Source organism: Rhinopithecus bieti, unplaced genomic scaffold (assembly GCF_001698545.2).
Source record: "Rhinopithecus bieti isolate Rb0 unplaced genomic scaffold, ASM169854v2 scaffold_35166, whole genome shotgun sequence".
Classification (NCBI taxonomy): domain Eukaryota; kingdom Metazoa; phylum Chordata; class Mammalia; order Primates; family Cercopithecidae; genus Rhinopithecus; species Rhinopithecus bieti.
In genome coordinates this window covers 752144-752794 of record NW_016815254.1, presented here as the reverse complement: position 1 = coordinate 752794, position 651 = coordinate 752144, and the positions used below count along the sequence as shown (strand labels likewise).

Sequence of the window (651 nt, the reverse complement as noted above, 5' to 3'; positions counted from 1 at the left end):
AGTGCAGCCCGCCGTTGGTGGACGAGGCGCCGCTGCCGCCGCCGCCTGCCGGGCTCTTGGCGCTGCCGTTGGCCGATCGGTTCTTCCCCAGTAACTCGGGCCCTTTCTCCATCATGCCGGGCATGGTAGAACAGGGGAGGGGGAAAGGTGAGGGGAAGAGGTAGGCGTCAGGGTGAAGGGGGAGATGGCTTAGAGAGCTGGCGGGAGGGAAAGGAGGAGGAGGAGGAGACGGCGGCGGCGGAGGAGGAGGAGGCTGTTAATATGGAGCCGCCATAACCGCCCCGCTCCGGCAGTAGCGCAGTCGCCTCACAACAACCCGCCCCGGCCCCGCCTCTCTCCCCTCCTCCCTCCGCCGCCGCCCGCCCCGCGCAGTCCCGGGCGCCCCTAGGCCGCGCCGCGCTCTACGCCGCCGCCGGTATCACTCCGCCCCGCAGGGAGGTTCCGGCCGCCTGGGGGGGAAGGGAAGGGGGGAGGGGCGGGGAAACCCCGCTCGCCGGCAGCCAGGCCACCCCAACGGAGCGCTAATAAAATCGCCACCGAGGCGTGGCTGCCGCTCGGGCTTTCTTCCTAGGGGGCGCTCCGGAGCGCGGGAGGGAGGTGCACACGAGGGAGCGGGACTCTTTGCCCTCTCTGGGCGGAAGGAACGCGGTC

General features: G+C 71.3%; 1 protein-coding gene across 1 annotated transcript in view; it reads right to left on the bottom strand.

The window, feature by feature from the left end:
* The window catches only part of RCOR3 (REST corepressor 3), a 58413-nt gene extending 57972 nt beyond the window's left edge, over nt 1-441 (bottom strand). Inside the window, exon 1 of the mRNA XM_017853038.1 lies at nt 2-441. Within this exon, the coding sequence (XP_017708527.1) occupies nt 2-124 (123 nt within the window). The 5' untranslated portion in view covers nt 125-441. The remainder of the gene's footprint in view (nt 1) is intronic.
* Between the last annotated feature and the right edge of the window lie 210 nt (nt 442-651).